This window comes from Telopea speciosissima, chromosome 6, assembly GCF_018873765.1.
Source record: "Telopea speciosissima isolate NSW1024214 ecotype Mountain lineage chromosome 6, Tspe_v1, whole genome shotgun sequence".
NCBI lineage: Eukaryota > Viridiplantae > Streptophyta > Magnoliopsida > Proteales > Proteaceae > Telopea > Telopea speciosissima.
In genome coordinates this window covers 58,685,146-58,706,495 of record NC_057921.1, presented here as the reverse complement: position 1 = coordinate 58,706,495, position 21,350 = coordinate 58,685,146, and the positions used below count along the sequence as shown (strand labels likewise).

General features: G+C 39.3%; 1 protein-coding gene and 1 long non-coding RNA gene across 2 annotated transcripts in view; one reads left to right on the top strand and one right to left on the bottom strand.

The window, feature by feature from the left end:
- Positions 1-2,596: 2,596 nt before the first annotated feature.
- LOC122664356 (E3 ubiquitin protein ligase RIN2-like) overlaps positions 2,597-21,350 on the bottom strand; it is a 36,335-nt gene continuing 17,581 nt past the window's right edge. The window contains exons 5-12 of the mRNA XM_043860134.1: positions 6,735-6,831; positions 6,508-6,613; positions 5,866-6,023; positions 5,625-5,762; positions 5,476-5,543; positions 5,129-5,359; positions 4,655-5,036; positions 2,597-2,966 (exon numbers count right to left, since the gene is read on the bottom strand). Coding sequence (XP_043716069.1) covers positions 2,910-2,966; positions 4,655-5,036; positions 5,129-5,359; positions 5,476-5,543; positions 5,625-5,762; positions 5,866-6,023; positions 6,508-6,613; positions 6,735-6,831 — 1,237 coding nt within the window. The 3' untranslated portion in view covers positions 2,597-2,909. The remainder of the gene's footprint in view (positions 2,967-4,654; positions 5,037-5,128; positions 5,360-5,475; positions 5,544-5,624; positions 5,763-5,865; positions 6,024-6,507; positions 6,614-6,734; positions 6,832-21,350) is intronic.
- Positions 3,533-3,957, top strand: LOC122664360. Its single transcript, XR_006333329.1, has 2 exons — positions 3,533-3,609; positions 3,741-3,957. It is a non-coding gene; the product is annotated as an uncharacterized LOC122664360 (long non-coding RNA).

The window sequence follows — 21,350 nt, the reverse complement described above, 5'->3', positions numbered from 1 at the left end:
TTTATGATGCTATCACATACATTTCCCTTGGTATACCTCCACAAAGAGATTAGAGAAAGAGAACCATTTCAACAATAGCAATGAGAGTCACTCTGCCTAGACTTCCCAATCAAACACGGATAATGGCTACCAATATGAAAGCGTAAGAGTGGAACTCGTATTTTGGGGGAGCATTTCCTGCCATGCTAATATAAGGAGGAATCTACACGTTACACCAATGAGGGTCTAGACTCTGGACCATATGAGGTCCACATGTTCAGAATAAGAGAGAGTGTTAATGGGAATCCCAGTATCTTTTATATAGGAAAAAGAAAAAAGAATATTGGTCACGTGGGTCCTACTCTAGATATAGGAGCACGCAAAATTATCGCCCAACTCCTCTTAAAATAAAATTTTCATCCGTATTAATATCCCTACACACTCTCATTGGCCCCTGTGCTGGTGCAAGAGCTACACAACCAAGTAGCAATCTCTTGCCAATAAGAAAAATATATTAAAATCTGCACAAAGGCAGGGCATGCTTCCTTTTTTTTATAAAAAACAAAATTACTATTTTTTCTTGACTTTATTTTTGAATTTTGGTAGGACAAGACAAGGTGTTGCATACTAATCAGTAAGATTTGGGTCTATGCCTTTTGGCAAACAGACAAACAGAGCTACACCAAAGTGTGGTTGCGCCGGACTTGCACCCACACACTCAAACCTTTGCAGGTCACAGAGCTAGACGGAATTGCCTATCTTCTTCCAAACACCTCCCCCTTGCTTATGGTCATCTCAAAAGGCTGTCTATAAGGAGCTGCCTACTGGCTGCAATCTATGGAACAAGAGCATCAGGTGAAGCAAGACGCTGATCCCGTTCAAAAAGACCAATTCGTACCAGATTTTTAGAGTTCTGGCTGATTCCATCAGAATTGGAATCAGCATAGGCTGATCCCGTTCCCAATTATGCTTACTAGAACCTTGATCTGAATGGCTGACAAAATCTTTTTTACTTCCTGGTTGCGTGGCCTGCATCCAGATATAGGAGCATGTAAAATTACTGCCGCGCCTTAAGTGAAATAAAAAACCGCAACATGTTGATGCCCCTACATGCACTCTCATTGGCCCCTACGTTGGTGCATGGGCCACACATCCAAATAGCATGATCTTGCCCTTTTTAATTAGCGTAAAATTCAATGCATATATATAAAGGTAATTCTTTGGAAATTGTTTGAGATTAACTGTATGTACATTGTGATTTTTTTATGGTACTTCCATCAGTCTTTTGGAGAAGGAGAATGTCTTCCTTCACCATGTGGCGAAGGTTCACCACACCATCGTAGGATTCACAAATCCCTACAGGGTTTCAATACGTTCTCCAAAATACCCTCCCAATAAGGCAATAACCTCCCACAAACATCTGAAGGATTCACATTCACCATGGCTTAAGGAAAACTTGGTTCTTGGAGAAAAAGCTTATATACCTTGCTTAATTTTCTGCTATAGGCAGATCCTCCATCATAGCCAGTTTGGGCTTCTAGCCAAAATACTGGGCCCAACAAGGAGGTCTCTACTATCTCAGGCCCACCATGAGCCAAACATGGCTAGCCCATCAATATTGCCATCTACTATCATGGGCCAAGTTCCAGGCACGGAGGGACTTGTGCACGAGTAAAATGCAAACAAGTCATCTGGGCAAAGGAAAGCATGAAGCAGTCAAAGCACAATTGGCTTCCCCGTAGAGTCCTATTGCAATATTTGATCCCCAGTTATGAAACTTAACCCTCCCTGATCGAAATGGAATCAGCGGCAACTAATCTCAATTCCAGGCAATTTTTTTAACCTCTTTTTTGAATCAATGCTCTATCATGTTTAAACAATATAAGGTCTCATATAGAGAAATATCTACTGCAAACTACAAAAACCTCAAAATGTCAAGCATTTGAATCAACTAATGGGGAATTTACAACTAAAACTTACAGTATACAGTGTTACTTACCAAAAAAATGTGTCATGGGTTTTTTTTATTCTTCCGAGTACAAGCCATTTTTGCCTTGGAATGTAAATGGTCTTCTTTCTTCGCCAACCTCCAATAAGTTAACATTGTCTATTCATACAATTATGTTCCATTCATTCTATAAATCCCTTAAATACATATATGATGTGGTAAACTTCCACTTCCACTTCATCAACAAACACTTTGGCTCAAGACATCACGTTTGACTACCCAACATCATAACTACTTGTTTTCATCACAACAGGGGGGAAAAAAGAAAGAAAGAAAGAAAGAAACATGCAATCTATCTACTAAGTAACTACTAAACCATACAAAAAAATATTTACTAAACCATACACGTCGCACTAAATAAAATAAGACATATCAACTTGCTATAAAGTTATCCCCATGCAAGACTCCACATGGGACCACAACTCTTCCTTGGGAAGACGAGATTTGTTGAGCCAAATTTACATTCACTACTCAAATCTGCAACTTAGAAAGCCAAAAATAATGTGATACTTCAATTAATCTGCAACTTGCAAACCACCAAATATTGTAACATTTTGGCTGCAGTTCTATATAATGATCAGAATGTATTAATCCCTGTTGCCCCGACCATGTGAGAAACAGCATTTTATTTTCAAAATAACTCTGAATTGCACAATTTTTATGAGTTTTTATCAGTAGCTCCTGATGTAATAAGTTAACTCCCTATATACAATACTGAGGCATAAGGATAAGGATATAGCCCGAGGAAAAAACAACTCAGACAGAGAGAGAGAGAGAGAGAGAGAGAGAGAGGGAGAGGGTTTCTGCGATAAATGCATGAGCCCTGACCTTCTGGTATTTAGAATATACACTGCTCCTGACCTCCTTGAGTTCTCCGACCAAGGAAATTGGTACCACAAAAAAACATACTGGTAACGAAAAATCATATCTGAAGAAGATTATTCACAGTAACAGCTACAGAATTTGTTCTCTGCAGGTCCTGCAATGGTTGGACAGGTCGTATATTCCAAGTAAACTTGTTAGGCTATTATTATCATGACAATAAACAAAACAGAGCTATAAAAACATCATTAATTTCAAATCAACAGTATTCAACACCACCATTATAATTCACAACATACTTACCAGAACGTGCATAACTGAACTGTCAGTTTGCTCCAATAAAAATATGTTGTATACTTCTAACCTTAATGCTATGTCAGAATCCAAAAAATGTGGAATATGAAAATTGGTGATTATAGAAAATAAAAAAATTTCAATAGTTAGTCATAAATTTTCCTCAAAAAGAGAAAAGAACGGAAATGCAAAATTTTCTCTTTATTTATTTTGTCTTAATCTAATCTGCTTTCTTTCTGCAACAGCAAGACGTCCAAAGCTCAAATTCTGCAATGGAAATCCAACAAAAACTCTTCCCTTTCACCTCTATTAATCAACATATTAAAAGGAATTTGGATGACTGTTTTATCCCTGAGGATCCAAAAACTGAAACAGTCCATTTTAATTTCCAGGGGAGGGGAAGAAGAGGAACCAAGGAAGTGAAGGGATATATGAAAAATTAAATGTTTTTGTAAGGAAGGTTTCCCAATGTATGCCATAAACAACAGAATGTGTAGAATAACTAGGTACAAAAGGGCATACCCAGTGCACAAGGCTCCCGCCATTGCGAGGTCTGGGGAGGGTCATTTAATGTACGCAGCCTTACCCCTGCTTCACGGAGAGGCTGTTCCTGAAGTGGCAGGAGGATCTGGACCAGGTACACAGCAGCAAAGAGCTTCATGATAAAAATAGAGGAGCTCTCCAGTTTGAGTAACCGGAACCAAGATTAAACTCAACCAGTTTGGCAGTCTGTCCAATCCGGTTGTAGTGCTTCAGCTACCCTATCAATCTTCAAAGATAATCAATTCCAGTGTAATGGATTTTAAGTAACATCCAGCATAACCCCAACCCCAACACCCCCCCCCCCCCAAAAAGAGGGAACAATTCTAGCATTCACTCCAAGCACAAACAGTTTGCTCTCTTTGGTACCTATTCTCAGAATCTATTTCTGGCCCAAAAACTGTTGAGACAAAGAATGGTCGTTTGCTAAACCCCCTATTTTCTATTCTTCAGGATGGGCTTTTAGCCTGTTCTCAAATTTCTAAGCGCACACACATTGATTAATGAGCACATGGAATATTGGCCAATGAGGGGAGAAAAACGGGAAATTCATGGATTATCATAAGCAGAGCCTCCCAGCCGGCTGCAAGTCGTGTGTCTGTGTGTGGGCCTATGGATATTTTACCTTTGTTATTTTTTTAATCAAATTATTTTTATTTAATTAAAGTAATTATCAACTCCCTCCTATGTGAGTAACTAAGTATTGGACAAGGGGTTAGCCCTTTTGGCAAGGACCAACACCTCACAATTAAGAGGTCATGAGTTCAATTCTCCTTGGGGCCTTTCTATCCCTGGGGGGGAGGGGGAAACCTAATTTGATAACTCTCCAAGACACCACTGACTCCCAGGACTTAGCACTGCATGCAAAGTCTACAGAAATCTCATCTTAGCCACACCAAGTGATATGGCCTTCTGGCTTGACAAGGATAACTCAAAGCTAGAACAATCAATTCAATAAAAACATTTAGCAATTTATCAAACTAAGTTTATTGAGTTAAATCCAGAGAGTACCTGAAAAATTAAATCATCAGGAATATGAGGCAGCACCTCCCGTACTGTGTCAGCCATCGCAAGTATACTTGATATATTGTCATTAGCAGAGGGAGACACACTTCTAAAAGTTAAACCACCAGCATTTCCAGCGTATCTTACAGCAGTTGGAACAGATGGAACAGAGGAACCTGGAACAGCTTGAGGGTGGGTCACAGGCCAAAGGCTCCAAGGAGCGTCTTCAAGGGCAGTCTGGGCATAGTTTTCGCCTACAGATGTGAGGTGTCTCATCATCATCTGAACTCTACCCAGTCCAACTGATCTAATTGCAGTAGAAGGGCCAGCACCATCGAGGCCCTGGTTTGGCCAAGGATGAACCCAACTTGAATCAAGCCCCATCCCCCTAAAAACCGAGCAAAAGATATCAATGATTTTTAAATGAGTTGCCAAATGTGGAAAACTGCAGAAAGAGGACAAAAGCAAACTGAACCGAACCTCCAGGGGAAGCTTTCTGAGGGGTTCTGTTGCAAGTTTGAGAATGCCCCAATAGGAAGTGCATGTCCAGATGTGTTTTGCCACTCTGATCCTGAACCAATTTGATGAGCAAGTTGCTCATTATCTGTTACATCTCCAGTATGGGGATTAGTATTTTCTTCAGGTCTGACCACAAAGAGTGGCCTTCGACATGTAGGGCAGGAATAAATCTCACTCAGACCCTGATCCAACCTGGAATTGTTATTTAAAATCAACATAAGTCAGCAGAAAATTGGAGTGTAGCCTAATTGCAAATAAACAAAAGCAAAGGAAATTTATAATGACCAGTTAAGATCAACAGATCATACCAAGACCGCAGGCATGCAAGATGAAAAAGGTGATTGCAAGATAGCTTTTTAGCCTTTGCCATCGGTTCCTGTCATTCACACTTCGTCAACTCCAGAACTGCCAACAGTGAAATAAAAGGTAACAACCAAGGCAGAAAAGTGATTCTTACTTTACAAATAGCACATTCATCATCATATGCTCGTATCTCTTCAGAAGTCGCATCAGGAAGAGCCTCATGAAGGGCATTTAGAGCTAACCTCAGCTTGACAAATCCTTTGATCCGCTTATATATGGTACTAGCCAAAGCCTGTTCATGGTACATTGAGTCAATTAACTGGACACGTGATCATGATTCAAATCAGAGTGTTGATACTTGATAGAGCAACAAGGAAGTTAATAACAGTATTTACACGTATATTTAGGAAAAGGACTGCATCCACAAGATGAAATGCCATGCCATGAAGCCACCAAATATGCAAGTAATGACCAAGGGCCATTAACAAGGTCATCATGTCTAGGAAAAAACCAAAATTCCGAATAAGAATGCCCTTCCATTCACATAAAGAACCTGCAGTCAACACTTCCCAGTCAGGAAACACAACTACAGAGCTTAAACAATTTCAGAAATAACATTTAACAGCGGTTAACGGCGGGAGGGTGCAGATGCTGCGCAGGGGGTGGGGGATTGTGAGGGAAAATCAATAAGACCATTCACAAACATTAAATTATTCTTCCAGCATCCGTCACTCTACTCTAATTTTCCATTCATGATCCAAAGAAAAGAAGGAATAAAAACAGAGAAATCCACCACCAAGCACCGCTTGCAATGTTAATCCGAGAATCAGAACAAAATGAAACATTTGTGTATTATACATTATAAAATGGAAATATAATCAGTGGATAGCCTTTTCAGTGTCATCATATTTATACTGCTAGAGTTTTTTTTTTTTTTTGACTCTTGTAATAAAGAGTAGGCTTTTCTTTTTCCTTTTCTAATACAATCCAACTTATCAGACAAATAATATTATGGCCAAATAAGAAAATTTGAGTACCTGCTGCCGATCTATCAAAAAATTGGGATCCTTGACAATCTGGGCTGCTTACCGCCGAATGACGGTGCCATATATCAAGTAACTGAAATCCATGAACCATAATGGCCTGCAAGGTAATTTGCATGCCAAAGAATCAGTGAGTTTTAGAATTCTCCAGAAGCATTGTATGATCTCTAGCAAGCTTCACAAAGGAACATAATCGTATAGAGAGAGGTTGAACCTATTACCTGCAATGTCTCAAAAGCAATACCCAGTGGTTCAAAGAACAACAGCAGAAACATTGTTGAACCCAAGGTTTTGTATATCATGAGACACAACTTTATCCTGTGAGCCAACAGCATATAATATATAAGAGACATCAAAGTTGTATCAGGTCCCATCAGACACTATATGAGTGCATGGTTAAACTATTTGAGAAGTGTTTTTGAACGGAAAAAGAAAGAGATGAGGCACAATATTATTATTGACAATGATGCTGATAATAATAACATAAATAAAAATGTAATGAAAATTAGAGATTTATATTACTTAAAGAAAGAGGTGACTACTTCAGCCATCGCATTTGACCAATGAAGTTAAAAGACCAAAAAAAAATAATTCCTCAAGATTAAGATTGCAGTTGGGTAAAGTTCCACCTCATGGAACCGACACGGCACAGTATCCGGTGGGGCTGGGATTCACATTAGTTTAAACCATCAAATAGGGCATTTAACTATTAAGAAATTACAAAATCTCATATCGAATTCCCATTAATAACTCCTTCAATGATGAAGTAATAAAGTGAGGCTCACGGCTGTCTCTTATATATTATATCGTTATATGATATTGGCTCACAGGATAAAGTTGTGTCTCATAATATCGCAGACACCTCCTGCCTTAGGTTTCTGTTTTTACCCTAGTTAATTATACACAAGGTAAACTAGGGTATCCAATGATCCAGAAGGTGATCGGTTATTGAAGGTTGTTCGTGGAAGACCTATTCTCCTTGCCAGTTTCTGGTTTTTGTATTTTAATGGCTGTGGTTCCCCTGTTTTGGAGTATTTTTCAGAAATATGTTGTGGCCAAAATGAAGTGTTTTCTACCCTGTTATACTTTATTCTTGCAAGTTTGGTTTTGATCAGCTACTTGGATGGATATTTATTTTGTGATGACTAATCTATGCAGTTCGCATGGTTCTATGAATGTGATTTACCTATGGTCAACATCTGGATGCTATTTTTCATTAATATGTTGGGGCTTTTAACATACTTTTGGCATTCGGATTCGTGATTTAAAGTACTCTGCTGTTGTGATCAAGTTTCAGACTATATCACTTTACCTTCATTATTGTGAGTGCTGGCCTGAAGTTTGCAGTTTGATATTGTTGAGTTCTTGTTCTGGTTTATTGTGGTTAATACCATGAGTGATTCAAAGCCACCCACGGACAGTGTAAAAGTCCAAATCACTACTATAAAGCTCCATGGAGCTTCCAATTACATTAAGGTCCATATAAATGCTAAAGGAAAGCTGAAATATCTTAATGTCTGATCCTCCTAATGATGGTTCTAAGGAATATATTGAATGGATGCAAGAAAATGACACCCTTCTTGTGTGGTTGTGGAATAGCATGGAGCCCACTATTGCTGCAAATGTTATGTTCAACACCACTGCCAAGGGTGTGTGGGATGACCTCAAGGAGATTTTTTCCCATGACCGGAATATGTCGTGTATATATGAGCTGTATGAGAACATTTTTAAATTTAAACAGGGGGACAAATCCATTGGTGAATAGTATAGTATCTTGAAAGGAATGTGGGAGGAGTTAAATGTTTATCAGCCCCTTACTAGTGTTCTGAAAAAATTAATGACTCGGAAAGCTGAGTTCCAAATTGCTAAATTTTTATCTAGGTTGAATACTGATTTACAGTTTGTTAAAAGCCAGTTACTTGCTGGGGAGCAAGATCCTTCTATGAATTGAGGCATTTTTCTGTTTCAGCATGTCGTCCCTCCCTCTCATTCGAGAGCTGGTTCTTCTACTCCTAAGGAAAGCTCCGCCTTTGTTGCTGGAAATGGTGGACGTGGCTGTGGTGGCTTTTCTGGGAGAGGTCGAGGAAGTGTTCTTGGTGGACAGCAGACAGATTAGGCTCTTCTTCAGTGTACACATCATGGGAAGCCCAACCATACTGTTGATACTTGCTGGAAAAATATGGAAACACTGAATGGGCCCAGCGGTTAGCTAACACCAATGCAGCTGTCTGATGGGAATACTAGTGGTGTCATCTAGTGACATGATTATATCTAATTTATCTGGAGCTAGTTTATTAGATCCCTTGTCTCGAGATGACCTGGTCACTCAATTACTGAAATGTGTTCAGAACTTGAGTCGTCTACCTCCACATCTACAGCCACTCTTGCCCGTACAGGTACAACTGCTCCTTTGTCTACATTACCTCGTAATTCCTGGGTTATTGACTCCGATGCTTCTAATCACATGACTGGTAATTCAGATTTGCTTTCTGCTCGTAAGGAGTCTAATCCGTCATCCCAGGTTATTCTTGCTAATGGATCTTCTACCAAAGTGACTAGTCTTGGTATTGTTTCTCCCACCAAGGTTCAAGAACTCAGTGCCAACACTGGTTTCGACCAGCCAGAAATCGAGATTTCCCAGGTTTCGACCATATCTTGGTCGAAATCTGGTACTTTCTCCAAGCCAACTCAAAACCTTGGTTTCGAGGGCCAGAAGAAGTTTTTTTGCCCTAATTGTTGTTGTGCTGCTTATTTTTTATATTTTGAACCCAATCCATGCATTAGTTTCCAATAGAGAACACAAAAAATAATACTTGTGGTTTTGACCCATGTTTGATAGTGTATATATTGTTTTTGGACATGTTAGCGAATAAGGTTTGACCGGAACATAACTCCTTCAATATAAATCAGATTTAAGCAATCTTGAATTTGTTGAGTTATGTTTTGGTTAAACTTAATTTGGTGTGCAAGAATGCTGTTTAAAATCGCTTTGAAGTGAAACAAATTTTAATACATCAAAACAAATGAATATTTTATCACTCGTTTGGTTTTTAGCAATGTTTTATCATTAAGATTTATGAATTTTTTAGATTTGAGAAAAACCACAGCATTTAAAAGTTGAAAACTTGACCTACCGCCAAAAATCCAGTTTTTGTTCTTGAACTGGGGGGTTGATTTTTTATCCTTTTAGAACTTTATTTTTTAACTATTTTTATTGGATTCAAATAGGGGATATTTGCTTATTTATGAATAATATCTTAAGTAAATGAAATAAATCATTTACTTAAATGATATTTGGCATAAATAAGTGTTTGTCCTGGTTTCGAGTCAGGTTTCCTCAAGTTTTGATGAGGATAAGTGGATTTATATAGGGTGTTCAAGTCGAAACTTGTGAAATTACCGAAATATGGTCGAAACAGTGTCGAATCCATGTGAAATCTGGTCGAATTTAAATTTAACCCTTAACTCGTCGCAGTAGGCTGCGAAACCAAGACAAATCGGTCGAAACCTGGATTTTCGACTGAGTTCTTCCATGTTTCCCACCTCTTCTTTATCTTTCGTTCTTCATGTTTCCCAGTTTCCTTTGAATCTGTTCTGTTAATCAGCTTACTGATCTCTTAATTGTTTTGTTACATTTTATCCTTCGTTTTGTGTCTTCCAGGATCTTCAGACAAAGAAGAAGATTGGTGGAGAGCATGAGAGAATTGGATTGTATTACCTTGATCATGAAGTTGCTTCTGCGGCTGCTGGTTTTTCTGCTAGTGGTGTTTCCCCTCTCCAATGGCATTCTTGGCTTGGGCATTTGTCTTTGTCTAAACTTAAACAGATAGTTCCGGGGTGTAACTGTGTAAGTCAGTCTCTCATCTGGAATGTGAAGTGTGCGAACTTGGGAAGCACCATCGTTCATTTTTTCCTTTACGCAGTGATTCTTTATTTCATTTGGACATTTGGGGTCCTTGCCCTGTTCAGAGTACATCTAGTTTTATATTCTGTTACTTTTGTGGATGATTATTCCTGGTATATTTGGTTAAATCTTTTGAAAGATAGTTCCGAGTTTTTATCTATTTTCATTCCTTTATATTGAAATTAAGCACAGTTTAATGCTTCTATAAAGATTTTTCGTTTTGATAATGCCTTGGAATTTACTCAAAATGCTATTACTTCTTTTTGTTCTAACAATGAAATTTTACATCAAACTAGTTGCTTCTTCCTTACTGTTTCACACGAATATCCCAAAACCTTTTGGGGGTATGTTGTTTTAACTGCTTGCTACTTAATTAATCGAATGCCCTCCATTAGGTTTGATAATAAATCTCCTATTGGAATTTTCTTTCCCGACTCTTCTTTATTCTCCTTACCTCCTCGGGTTTTTGGATGTGTATGTTTTGTTCATGTTTTATGTTCGGGCAATGATAAGTTGTCTCTTCGTGCTTTCAAATGCATTTTTCTTGGCTATTCTCGCACTTAGGATCATCCACCAACATTTTCTTAGTGTTGATGTTACTTTCTTTAAAAACACGCCATATTATTCTACTGAGGGAAAAGATTCGGCAAGTGATGTTGTTCCATGTCCAGCCATTCCTAAGTTAATACCTCTTGCTTCTACTCTGTCTAGTTCCTTGCAACCACCACTGTAGGTCTATCAGCAGCGTCAAAAGGCACCATTCCAGCTACAGCATCTTCTCTCCAGCCCTCTACTCAGTCTAATTCTGTTATTGAAGGTTCTGATGACTTATTAATAGCCCTTCAGAAAGATATTTGTTCTTGTCCTTCGAGAAGGTACCCTATTGAGAAGTTTGTGTCCATTGCTCATTTACCGACCTCTTGTACACCTTTGCACTGTCCTTGCCTTCTCATACTATTACTAGTACCTGTTTTGAGGTTTTGTTTCATCCTGCCTGGAAGATGGCTATGGATGTGGAAATGGAGGCTCGTCTTTCTCATCATTCCTTTTCTTTGCCTGTCCCTTTTCATCCACCATCTGGAAAAAAATCCCTCTCGTCCATTTGGCCCCGCAGCAGTAGACATTTGCCCTTTGATAGAGAATGGCTCTGGATGGACATGACCTTCCAAGGCTGCACTCTCTGTGACACTGTTGGAAAGCTTGTATTTGGCTTCACCGTTTATCACATTTGGATGGAGAGGAATCTTAGGAGATGGACTTCCAACTCTCGATCCTTCGACTTGATTTGGAAAGCCATCTCTTTTGATGTCTCCTCCAAGCTCAGCTCTATCCCCCAAAGATCCATTATTGACACCCCAAGGAATAGGCATATTGTCGTTACCTGGGGTTTAGACAGCTCTCTTTTACAGCCTCCTCCCTCTTTTAGGATGGCCTGAAGTTTGCGTTTCTATTTCTCCCCCCCCCCCCCCTCTTTTTCCCCCTTCTCCTTTGTATATTCCCCCCCCCCTTTCTCCCCCCTGCCCCCTCCTGGGGTTTGGTAATGCAATTATTCAACAAAAAAAAAAAGTGTTGCTGGGTATACACTATTAAGTATAACCCTAACGGCTCGATTGGAAGGCTTAAAGCCCGCTTGGTTGCTAAAGGCTATACCCAGACATATGGGGTGGACTATTTTGAAACTTTCAGTTGTTGTCCGACTAAATTCAGTTTGCATTCTCATCTCCTTGGTAGTTAACTTTGATTGGTCGTTATATCAATTGAATGTCGAAAATGCAATTCTATATGGTGACCTTTATGAGGAAGTTTATATGAAGCAACCTCCTCGGCATGTTGCTCAGGTGGAGAATGCTAAGAAGGTTTTTCGGTTGCACAAGGCTATTTATGGTTTGAAGCAATCTCCCAGAGCATGGTTTGAGAAATTTAAATCTGTTGTTAACAGATGTGGATTTACCAACGGCAAGCCATGGTGGTTATTTTGACAGTATATACTATATCCAGTAATGATCCAGGTGCTATTGCAAAAGTTAAGTCATTTCCACATCAATGGATTCACATAAAGGATTTGGTAACTCTATGGTGCTTTCTCGTATTGAGATCATTTAGAGTAAGAAGGGTGTTAATCTTTCTCAGAGAAAATATGTTCTAGATCTCTTATTTGAGACAAGTATGCTTGCTTCCAAGCCAGTTGACACCCCCATAGTTGTCACGGCGGTTAGGCGACCCAAGGCGTTAGAGAGGGTAAAAAAAATCAAGACGACACCAAGTAGGAGACCAAGGCGTCCAAGTTGACCACAGCGCCTAGGTGCTGCCTTGACAACTATGTACACCCCTATAGTAATGTAGTTCTAGATTGGTAGGAGACCAACTAGAAGCCAATAACCAGGATCTGCCATGAACAGGGTGGTTCGAATAGGTCAAAATAGGTGTTTCTGGTTAAATTAGGGTTAGGGTTTAATGGGACCTAGGGTTTAATGGTAGGGTTATGCTAAGTTGATGTAGGGGAGTCTTCCAGTGAAGGTCTTCTTAAGTTTTAACAAGTCTAGCTGTGTAGGCCTTTTAATTAGAATCGGCAGCCAGGTTAGGGTTAGGGTTTCGGGTTTTAGAGGAAAAGATGGATTTTTAGGGTTTATGATGGTCAAATAAGGGACCAACTTGGATCAAGTTTTCCCTAGTATGAGAGGAGAATTTGATCAAAGTTTGGTGTAATTTGGCTGGCTGGTTTGGTCTGAGCAGAATTTAGGTATTGGAAAAATTGAAAACATAAGGAGGAAATCTTAGGGTTTGGGCTGTGAGAGGATTAAAAGAAGAATTGTAAGGGATGGGATGCATCAAACTCACTGTTGTTGCAGAATTTCCTTGGCAGCAGCTTGTTTGATTGTAGATCTTGAATAAAAATCAAAACTCCAATTGAACTTGAAAGTAGGGCTTCAAAAGAACAAAGAGAGCTTGAACGAACCACTCGGGCTTCACACCGTAAGGTGTCGATTGGATCAAACACCAATCCCACCAGCGTTGATCAAACACAAGACAAAAATCTTCAATGGAGAAGAAGAGCAGCAAAAAGCTTTTCATAAATATTAAAATTCGTATTCAATACTTGCCCCCCTTACAACCTTATATAAAAGACTCAAAAATAAACTCTTACACTAAAAAGGAAAGGCCTAACCCAATCCTTAACCAATTAGGTAACTTAAACTAACTAGGAAACTGAAATAGACTCAAACAGAGTCCTAATCCAGCCCCACTAAACACTTAAAAGAAAACTACTAAAATCACTTACATTGAACCACTGGTTAAACCGGATCAATTTATGAACAAAAACACCAAAATAAAACTAAGTATGGAACTAAAACAACTAATCCCGTATGCAACCTAATTACCCATATTTTAAGCCCATAAAAGTGGCCTACTATATAAAAAAACCCATGGGATCAAAGGCCCAACATGTATATAATCCAACCCTAGACTTATTCCTAAGCAAAGAAGCCTAGTTTGGTGATAAATCTGCATCACATGGACCCACATCAGAAGTTTGGGATACATGATGGCGAAGATCTTGTTGACAAAAATCAGTATAGACGACTTAACAAACTTATATATCTATATCTTACAGTAACTCGGCCTGATATATCTTTTGTTGTCAGTGTTATTAGTCAGTTCATGGAGTCACCTAAAAGTCTCATTTGCAGGTAGTCTGATGTATTATGAGATATCTTAAGAGTTCTACTGAAAGGGTCTTATTTATAGGCCTAACAAGTGTGCTGATTTGATTGGATATTTGTTGAGGTTTTGGTGTCTTGATTTCTGATGATGGACTGTTGTGTGGAGCCTCCAGGGACTATCGCGGGGTACGGTGGGGGTTTGGGGGCGGTAGCCCCCGAGGAAATTTTTTAAGGACTATATGGGTATTTCGGTAAATTTCCTGTATAGGGTTTTCGCTATAAATCTATAGCGAGAGTTCTTTCGCTGTATTGAAAAAGCTGAGAGAGGCGTGAGGAACGAGCGACTGTAACCCTATTCTCCATTGATAGTGAAACAGATCTCATCTCACCGTGGACGTAGGCAACCTTGCCAAAACACGTAAATTCTTGTGCGCATTGTGTGATTGTGTTTGCGATTTCCATTCTTCTCTATATTGTGTTAGGTTGTTTTACAATATTTTGATGCAGATTGACTGGATCTGAGAGTGCTGAGGTGCTATTACGTGGTACTGTTCACATGAACAGTGTCACAGCCATATTTCCTAGGTGGGAATGTTATTAGAAGATCCTGTGGGGCCCAAGACCAGATTGCATGAAGGCTTTATTGGAAGATTCAATTTTGTCTATGCGTGGGGGATTTAGGAATTCAGTTTTGGTTCTATTTTTAGTTGACTTGGGTAACAAGTTAGTGAGTTAAATAGTTAAGTTACTTTCCTTTTTAGTTTCAGCATCTTCGTTTCTATTTTAGCAGGTCAATATTGTCCTTGTAATAGTTGTCTAACAACAACTAAGTTATAGTTACTTAGGCAGCAAGTTACTCTTTGTTTTATCTTTAGTCACTTAGTTCTATATATTGTAATAGACCCAAGGGGTCTCCCCAACGATTTATTGATGAATGCAAAGCTTGCTTTTAGCAATTTAATGTCCTGAGAGAGGATGAGAGGCTGAGAGAGCCGACCCCTATTCCCTATCTATCTATCCCTTCTATCTTCTTCTTCACTCCCATCGATCTCCTCTGCTGCTGCTACTGTGAGACTGCAACAAACTACTGAAATAGCACCTTTTGAAGACCTGAATCCTCTCTTAATCATCACCCAAGCTTGCTGCTGTTGCACACTGCCAATAGGAGAACTACTACACTCCTGCGATTTGGGTTTCTCTGCCCAGATTTTGCTACAACTTCAGATCTCCACAGCCTTGCAACTACAGATCTGAATCAGCTAAGTTTTGGATGATTACTTCCTATCATTGAGGCCTACCTTCGATCCAAGTTTGGAGTCATTCCTGCTGCTGGTTTGCTAGTTACAGTTTACTTTGTAATTCTGTAACCAGGCTTCATCTCCTTATCTGTGCATCAGAACAGGGCCAAATTTGGAGGGCTGGTTCCTTATAAATAGACCTAAGATCGATCAGAATCTCAGGTCCATCTGTTGGTGGCATATAGGTGAACTGAGTTGCCTTCTAATTCTGACTCAGCTTAGACTGGGTCTGCGGTTTGGGAATAATGCTTGAATTTCATTGTCTTGTGGGTAATTCTAGGTTAGTTTACTTGTAAATTAGCCTTACATTAAACAGAAGGTCAACCAGTGGCCATTGTACATTTTTTAGTGAAAATTTGCTCACATGGAGAAATAAAAAGCAGTCTATAGTACCAAAATCAATTGCTGAAGCTGAATATCGAGTCATGGCTCATACTGCAGTCAAGTTAATGTGGCTGAGGTCATCTATTCAAGAGCTTGGGTGCTCAAATATAACTTATAGATATGTTTTGTGATAATCAAGCAGCCGTAATCCAGTGTTTCATGAGAGAACCAAACATATTGAGGTTGATAGCCATTTTGTGTGCAATTCTATGTTGAGGAAGTTGATCTCTACTCCATATGTTTCTTCTGAGAATCAGTTGGGTGATATATTCACTAAAACTTCGTTTCGTCCTGCCTTTGTTGAAGGTTGTTCCAAGCTGAACATGGGAGATATAGACGTTCAAGCTTGAGGGGAATGTTAAGTTGGCGCAAGGGGTATTTTTGGGTATCTTGGATATTTTGTGTTTTATTGTTTTTATATACTGTTTAGACATAGGGTGGACCAGGGGTGTTTTTGTCCATGTAATTTAATTCTTTTATATTAAAGCATTGTGGGGCTCTTGGTTTAGGTATTCATTCTAACCGAGAGCCTCCAACCCTTGGTTCTCGCTACATCTCTCTCTTCTTTCTTCTCCTTTCTTTCATCTTCTTCTCTTCTTGTTTTCTTGTTCACTGTTTACTCTTATCTGGTATAACAAAGTTCATCCCAAGGTGGGGGTAACTTAGGGAAGAATTGATCGCGCCAGTATTCGGACTTGGCAGAATCAAGTAACTGATATAGGCTCATATATTTTTTAGAAAAAGCCTCGAACTCATCAAGATTGTTTAACTTAATTTTGGTTAAATTAAACGTGACATCCTCGATAAGTTTATCAGGGGCATGAAAACCAGATTTGATATGGCTGGAAGAAGTGTTCTCTCTGTCGCCATCCCAACGTACTAGTAATGGTGAATTCGAGACCACCGGAGAATCGCCAATTGGAAGTGGCGTAAGCAACCATGGTGCGAATCATCATGGGTAACTGATCGAGGACCTGTGTACAGTCGCTTTGGAAAACTAACTGTCCGACGAGTCCCCATTCAACAGCAGCAATACTCCAGGGTTCATGTCCGGGGTAGAAGATAAGTCGATGCTGTTGATGATGTGTACGAAAAATGCTTTTAGGAAAGTCAAGCATAAACTTTTTGTAGAGAAAATATTGTTCTTCATCACATTGACGTTGTATCAATGGGAAGATTTCGCGGGGACGGGTATCCCGTGCTTTTTCATATAACATATTTTTCTAATTTTGTGGAAAAGGGGGTCTTTTAGATTATTATCAACAAAATCAGAAATACGGAGAAAGGTGTGTACTTTCTCAGGAGAAACAATATCATCCCAATCAATTTGTTTTAATTGAGTCAAGAACAATGTTTTGAAAATCTAGGTGTTTTTGGTAGAAAGCTCCTAGAGATTTAGAAAACTGAGTTAGAATTGTCCTGAAAGGTTTCTTTTGTTCGAACAAATGTGCATGCCAGAGATTATTGATTAGTTCGTACCATTTGGTAGGTACCCCATCATGTCTGAGGAAATCGGTCGTTTGTGTATTAGACCGAGAGAAAGAAGATGGAACATTAGTCATTGCTGGCAATTGTTGTACTGCCTGTGAATAGCTGATTGGGGTCATGTTCCATAAATAAAAAGGATCCTGACTGTCCTGTTCTTGACTATTTCCTGAGTAGAAATAAGGACTGTAAGGTTGAAAAACGGATGGAGTGAATTCTGCTGTGGTGGCAGGAATTCGAACAAAATCAGTCCTTGGGGTAGGACTGTATGCTCCAAAAGCAGTCCTTTGGGTAGGAGCTGCAACTGCTGATTGGGGATCTCGGATGAGTATTCCGCCAGGACGAGAGGGGAAGGGAAGTATTCCTTTGGAAGATTTTTTCTTGTTACTTCCATAGGCGAGTTTACCTTTGTCGTTGTCCGGAGGGCGAGGATTCATCTCTGCTAAGATAATCAGCCAAAAAGTTGTCAGTACCTTTAATATGAACAATTTCAGATGAATATTGATTAATGGTGTTGTACCAATTAATCCGTCGAGAATTTTCTTCCCATTTTTTAGATTTGAGAAAATCTCTTACAGCTTGATTGTCAGTGCGTATAAGAAATTTTTCAGGAATAAGGTAAATCTTAAATCGTTGCAAAGCATTTACGAATGCAAGAATTTCCTTTTCATAAATAAGATAATTAATTTGAGCAGGAGTGAATTTGCTAGAATTAAACGTGACATCCTCGATAAGTTTATCAGGGGCATGAAAACCACAAAAATCTGTTTTCGCAACCGAAACGGAGGGCTTTTACACCAGAAAAGATGACTTACACAAGTATGGGTTAGCTTCTGGAGGCACCTACCTCGACTTGACCCATATACCTTTCAAGGATTTTGATAAGGCTATAAACGAATGGGCACAAACCTTTGCCATTCTCATAGCTAACAACAAGGCTACTTGGCAGGCAGAGAAATTCATAGAATACCTCAGTGGTTCCCTACAGGGAGATGTTTTGCAATTCATCAAAAAGTTTGACCAAACTGAGGAAGGCAAACTTGCCAAAACTAACCTTATTATTTTACAAACCTATTTTGAAAAAAATTTAGTCGAATTTACGAAAATCATAAAAACAGAATTTTGTGGTTTTCATGCCCCTGATAAACTTATCGAGGATGTCACGTTTAATTTAACCAAAATTAAGTTAAACAATCTTGATGAGTTCGAGGCTTTTTCTAAAAAATATATGAGCCTCTATCAGTTACTTGATTCTACCAAGTCCGAATACTGGCGCAATCAATTCTTCCCTAAGTTACCCCCACCTTGGGACGAACTTTGTTATACTACCTATCCTGAATTTATCAATACTACCAAAAGTAGTGATACATTGGGAAATCGGATAAACTTTGTTTTCCGACATATTCTTGACCACTACCTTAAAGCTAGGGCAGCTAAAGCGATCAAGCACAAGATCTCACCCGGTCTGTGTAAAGATATGCTCAAAAATGAAATTGAATTTGGTACCAAACCAAATTATTTTAAGAAACATCAGGTGAAAACCAAACGGTTTTCCAACAAGAGATATAGATGGAAACCCTTTACACCAAAATGTTAAGAATGGCTGTATTGTATCAGGGGTATATGTGTAAATATCCCCTTGTATTATTTTCTTATTTTTTGTCATTTGTATAAGGCCAAGGCCCTAGGTGTAATTTACTATTCTTTTCAATATAAGCATGTTAGTCTCTAGGTTAGAGACAGAACACTTGAACACCAAAACCGTGGCTGCTCTCTTCTCTTTCTTCTCTTCTCCTTCTTCAACCTAAAATCTAACCTAAAATCTAACATGGTATCAGAGCTGTTTGCTCCTGGAGTTTGAAGGTGATCGAAGATTGTTTGGACAGTCTCTGTGAAGGAAAATAGCATACCTTCTCAGACCTGTTTCTCTCTTGTCTGCAGTCCAAATACGGAGCAACCAAGTGCTCTAGTTTCGTGTGGAGGTCTTGTTTCTTCTCATTGTGTCCTCCCACATCTCTTGGAAGCACCCAAGGAGTAGAAGGGAATCTCGGCCAGGCTGTTCTGCCTCTGTTTTCCGCCAGCTGCAGTGGTTTTTGGCTCTTGTTGCTTCAATAGGTTCTTGTTTGACCAGTTTCTTTGGTCTATTTGAATAGTTTTTTGGTAAGGAACAATACTCATCCTTACTCCATGGTTGTTTGATCAGTTTTTAGGGATTTAAAGGCCTATTTTCAGGCTATTTATCTCTGTTTTTCCTGGTTTTCTATTGCTGTATTTGTGGGACTGTTGTTGTGGTTGAGATATTTGTTATTTGGGCCTATCAAGTGTTTGATTAAAGGTCAAAATGGGTGACAAAGATGCTGCAACACCCCTGCCTCTTGTAGACACAGCCCAAACAGCCCCATTTCTTCCTTCCTCCTTTAAGAGTCCCAATATCCAACTGCCTATTGCCAAACTTGAGAACCACAACTATTTGGATTGGTCCCGGTCCATGAAATTGATTCTCCGGTGTAGGGGAAAGATGGGTTACATCAATGGTAGTATACAGGCCCCTCTTCCGACTGAGCAAGGGTATCCCAAGTGGGACTCTGAGAATTCCTTAGTGATGGCCTGGCTTCTTTTCTCCATAAAGCCTGAGATTGGAAGAAGATTTATGGGCAAGGAGACTGCCAAGGACATTTGGGATAGTGTGGCCCGTATTTTTGATCGGGTTGGGGTAATGTAGTCCTAGGTAGGAGTAATCCCACTAGGAACCAGGGTAATAGGATCTCTTAACAAGGCTGGCCGATTGGGATAGCTTAGGCTAATTAGGGCAGAATTAGGGTTATGGTTAGGGTTTCGACTTAGGGTTTTATTTGGTAATGATGTGCAGAATTTTATGAGTCTAATGGTATAAGTTGGATCAAATTTGGTTGAGGTTGGAATTCTAGGGTTTTGGGTAGGATGCCTTATGAAAATGGACTGTTTGTAAGATCTAGGGTTTAGGGGCAGATTTTAGGAAAGAGGTTTATAGGGTATTAATGGGCAGGTCTAGGGGGTTATTTTGGTATAAAGAAGTTAGGGTTTGGATGAGTTACAAAATTCTGCAATTTAGGGCAGAATTAGATTTAGGGTTTTAGGGTTCTAATGGATTAATGGAAGGGGTGATAATAGGCGTAGATGGAGCTTAGGTTAGAGGATTAGAAGAAGAAGGTTAAATGCTGAATTAATAAACTACTTACTTGAAAGATTAAATCTTCAATGGTAGCAGCTTTGAAGAACTAGAAGAAAGACCTCCCGATCTACAAGATGCAAGGAGTCGATCGGAGTCCACCAATCCCTTCACCTTGATATTACCCACAAGGTAGCCTTGATATTACTCACAAGGTTCACTCAACAGAGCAGAGCAGCAGCTATGGCAGCAAACAAAAGCTTTTTCATTAATCAAATTCGTGTATCATGCTGGCCTCCCTTACAAACTTATATAGAAGACTCAAAAATAGACTTAGACACTAAAAAGGAATGGCCTAACCTTATCCCTAACCTATTAGGCAACTTAAACCAACTAGGAAACTCAAATAGACTCAAAATAGAGTCCTAATGACTTAAAACAACTTAAACTACTTAAAATAAAGAAGATTCCCTAGTAGCCAATAGGATATAAGAACCTCTTAGCCAATAGGATATAAGAACCTCTTAGCCAATAGGATCACTTCACTTAAATTAGACCAATTGAACCAATTGGATGCAACCAATTTAAACCGGTTCAATTAAAAACACAAAATAAAAATTGAGTATTGGGCTAATCCCGTATGCAACCTATATACCCCTATTTCAGGCCCACTAAAGTGGCCTAATACATAGAAAACCCTTGGGAACAAAGGCCCAACATATATATATCCCAACCCTACACTTATTCCCAATGAAACAAGCCCTATTTGATGATGAATCTGCATCATGGGGACTCTACTAAGGTGAACCAACTTCTCCAATAGATTGTCAGCTTGCGCCAGGGTGAGAGAAGTATCTCTGAATACTATAGCCTTGTTGTGGGCCTGTGGGAAGAGTATGACCATTATAGAGATCTCCAGTTATGCCCTGCTGATGAGGTCAAGGTGCATCGGTTGT